The following is a 3,159-nucleotide window of genomic DNA, read 5'->3' on the forward strand; positions in this document are numbered from 1 at the left end:
CTATTTCAGCATGCTACATTTCCAGGAAGAGAAAGGCTGTAGTTTCTATTATCTTGGTATCCCCATCAATGATGTCACTGGTAGGCAGGTTTCTGAACTGTCCAGAAACTGTCCCACCAATGAGACACAGAGTGAGTAGACACAAAATGGTGCCGTCTTATTATGAGCGTTAGTGAGGAGGACCAATTCTATGAAGATAAGGTTGAAAGTGGACGGAAAGCTCCTTTAAGCCCTGTTTTATTTTTTGGGGGGGAGTTTTGACAAATATTGCCAAATGCGGGTAGTTGACATGAAAATGTTTGAGAACCACAGACCTAAAATACCTCTCTCCCTACATCTCTCTCTCTTTCCCTCTCTCTCTCCCACCCCCCTCTCTCTCTCTCTGTCTGTCTCTCTATCTCTCTCTCCACCTCCACAGTGTAGTTTCTTGGGCCACCAGGCCCAGCAGGTGGTCAGGGTGTGGTCAGACAGTGACCAGGGGGTCTTGAGCCCGCTCCAGGCCGTGCTGCTGTTCCAGCGCTGTTGGGTCCTGGTGGCCTGTCTTCAGCACAGCCGGCCGCTGGCACAGTACCTGCAGGACCACTTCAGAGAGGAGTTCAGGTTCGCTCTGGATCTTTCTCTCTTTGTGTTGCTTGGTTCTGGGTAGAGATGGGAAATGCTGTAGGATTTTAAACAATAGGCTCTATGAATTAAAAATTGGGTCTCTTCTGACTTCCTTCACAGGTGTTACCAATGATACTAATGAAGGCTCTGTTCCATTCTGGTCAAACAGAGTCAGGGTGCTGATATTGTGCATGTTGGCTCACTAGAGATACTAGTGGGTCTCAAAGTGTGGTCCAGGGACCCTCATGGTTCCTTGAGAGGGTGTAACCAAATGGACCCGGGAGGGTCCATTTGTACACTCTCAGAGTTATGGGGGTCCTTGAAATTAAAACGTTTGAGAACCACCGTGCTACACTAAATGGAACAGAGCCTTCATTAGTGTCATTGGTAACACCTGTGAAGGAAGCAAGGAAGGGGCCCAATTTCTGTCCAATATGGCTGCTGTGCATAGAGCCTATTCTGGTTCCTTAACGATTCCCTCTTAAAACCCATTAAAACCGGGAAATCATCAGTGTAATTTTAGATTTTACCTATATATATATATATATATAGCAACATGCGTTTTTCAGAGAACAGTGGTTTATTACAGTGGTTCTCAAAAATAGCAGATCTACAAGCTCACAGTGCGTCACTTCGTGCCGCGCTGCGAGCTTGTACATCTGCTATTTTTGAACATTTTTTTTAAAATCTAGAATTTGTTTTACACAAATCTTCTCTTCTGGGGGTCCCGAGCACAAAACATTTTCAGATGGGGGGTGGGGGGCGTCCGTGGCCAAATATCATCTTGGAACGAAAAAGTTTGAGAACTAATGATTTAGATTGCATTTGTAGAATCGGTTGGCAGCAACAACAAAAAAAGCTTTGGTGAGCCCTGCTTTATAGCAATGATTACTTTCAGAATATAAAGCTTCAACTTTTTAACAAGTCTTTCTGTTTAATCAAAACATATTATTTATAGCAGTGGTTCTCAATGTGTGGTCCAGGGACCTTCAGAACACATACAGTACAAGCTCACATCACGTTGTGAGCTTGTTGATCTGCTATTTTCAAAAAAAGGTCATGAAATAAATATGGAATATGTTACGTTTTAACAACACAGAACTTGTATGGGGGTCCCATGGCACAAAATCTTTTCAGATGGGATCCATATATTTTTGATACGAAAAAGGTTGAGAACCACTGACTTATAACACCGACGTGTCAAAGGCACATTTCCATTTGATGTTCAATTTAACAGATAATAAAGTTCTCTTTGTCTTTGTAGAGCCTTTACCTGTAGCTATACACTGCGAGGGGCGAGGGGCAACTGTGTTGCTTTTTAGTCGACGCGTGCACCATGAATTCAATGTCCAGAGAGTTTGTATTCTGTCGGATATGTCAATCCATGTATTTAACATATCTTGTTATACATCACTCAAACCAATAACACTGAAACACGACCAGCGTGGCGACATGTTCACGTTTCACGGTCAAAAACTGTTTGGCCTTTTTCCCCTTGCACACCTGGGGCTCGTCACCCAAAGCCAAGTATAAATGGGTAACCACCCCCTGTGGTGGTTCCCATGGTGACGGACAATGCCACACCTCTCCAGTGGTGGTTGCCATGGTGACTGATAATGACACCTCTGCACAGTGAGTTAAAATAAAACAAAATAAACAGAAAAGACATTTTGTCTCCAACAGTCTTCTTGATGTTTTTCAGGTACTATGTGAAGGGGGCGTGTCTCAAGGAGAGGTTGTTACATCACTACCCCATCAGCCAACCAGCTGCCAGATTAGTCACCCAGCTCCAAGCACTCATACTGCAGACATGACCGCATCTTCATGAGTGTTCACTCGGTAGAACCAGTAGAAGCCCTGGAAGCATACCCTACCTTATCATTAATTAAAATATGAATGGGACCATAATTTACTTAACGCATAATATCGTGATAATTGAAAAAAATACTTTAAACTAGCGATCGAAAACACAAAGTATTTATGAAAATATTTATGAAAATATTTATTACGGTAATAAAATCAAGTGTAAAGTCCGGCCAAAACCTTGTTCAATTGAATGGAGTGTAACTGCAGGAATGTGTTCTTCCTTGTGAGCTTCAATTTGAAGAGCCCTCCCTTGTCACCTGGTTGCAAATTATGCTGAATGTTTGTTTGTCTTCAGTATAACACTAATTATCATATATGTGTAAAATAAGCAGTGAGTGTGTGCCTTCACCGGAGTGATTTAATGCTTATCAAACTGGACCATGAACCCTTTTCTCTCAGTGTTCTGAATCAGTGGTTCTCAACCTTTTAAGACCGGGAACCCCCCCCTAAAAAAAAGAATTCCTATTTGAGCTGGGGACCCCCCAAAATAATCATATTTGCACTTGGAATAGGCTCTATGCACAGCAGCCATTTTGGAGAAAAATTGGGCCTCTTCTTACTTCCTTCACAGGTGTTACCAATGATACTAATGAAGGCCCTGTTCCATTCTGGTCAAACAGAGTCAGGGTGCTGATATTGTGCATGTTGGCTCACTAGAAATACTAGTGGGTCTCAAAGTGTGGTCCAGGG

The 3,159-nt window shown here is 42.8% G+C and overlaps 1 protein-coding gene across 1 annotated transcript in view; it reads left to right on the forward strand.

Moving 5' to 3' along the window:
* The window catches only part of cUnh12orf56 (chromosome Un C12orf56 homolog), a gene marked incomplete at both ends in the record, with an annotated part of 22,614 nt that extends 20,197 nt beyond the window's left edge, over positions 1-2,417 (forward strand). Inside the window, 2 exons of the mRNA XM_084050156.1 lie at positions 419-600; positions 2,306-2,417. Of these exons, the coding sequence (XP_083906282.1) occupies positions 419-600; positions 2,306-2,417 (294 nt within the window). The remainder of the gene's footprint in view (positions 1-418; positions 601-2,305) is intronic.
* Positions 2,418-3,159: the final 742 nt, after the last annotated feature.

Source organism: Gymnoscopelus microlampas, assembly GCF_963454915.1.
Source record: "Gymnoscopelus microlampas genome assembly, chromosome: 23".
NCBI lineage: Eukaryota > Metazoa > Chordata > Actinopteri > Myctophiformes > Myctophidae > Gymnoscopelus > Gymnoscopelus microlampas.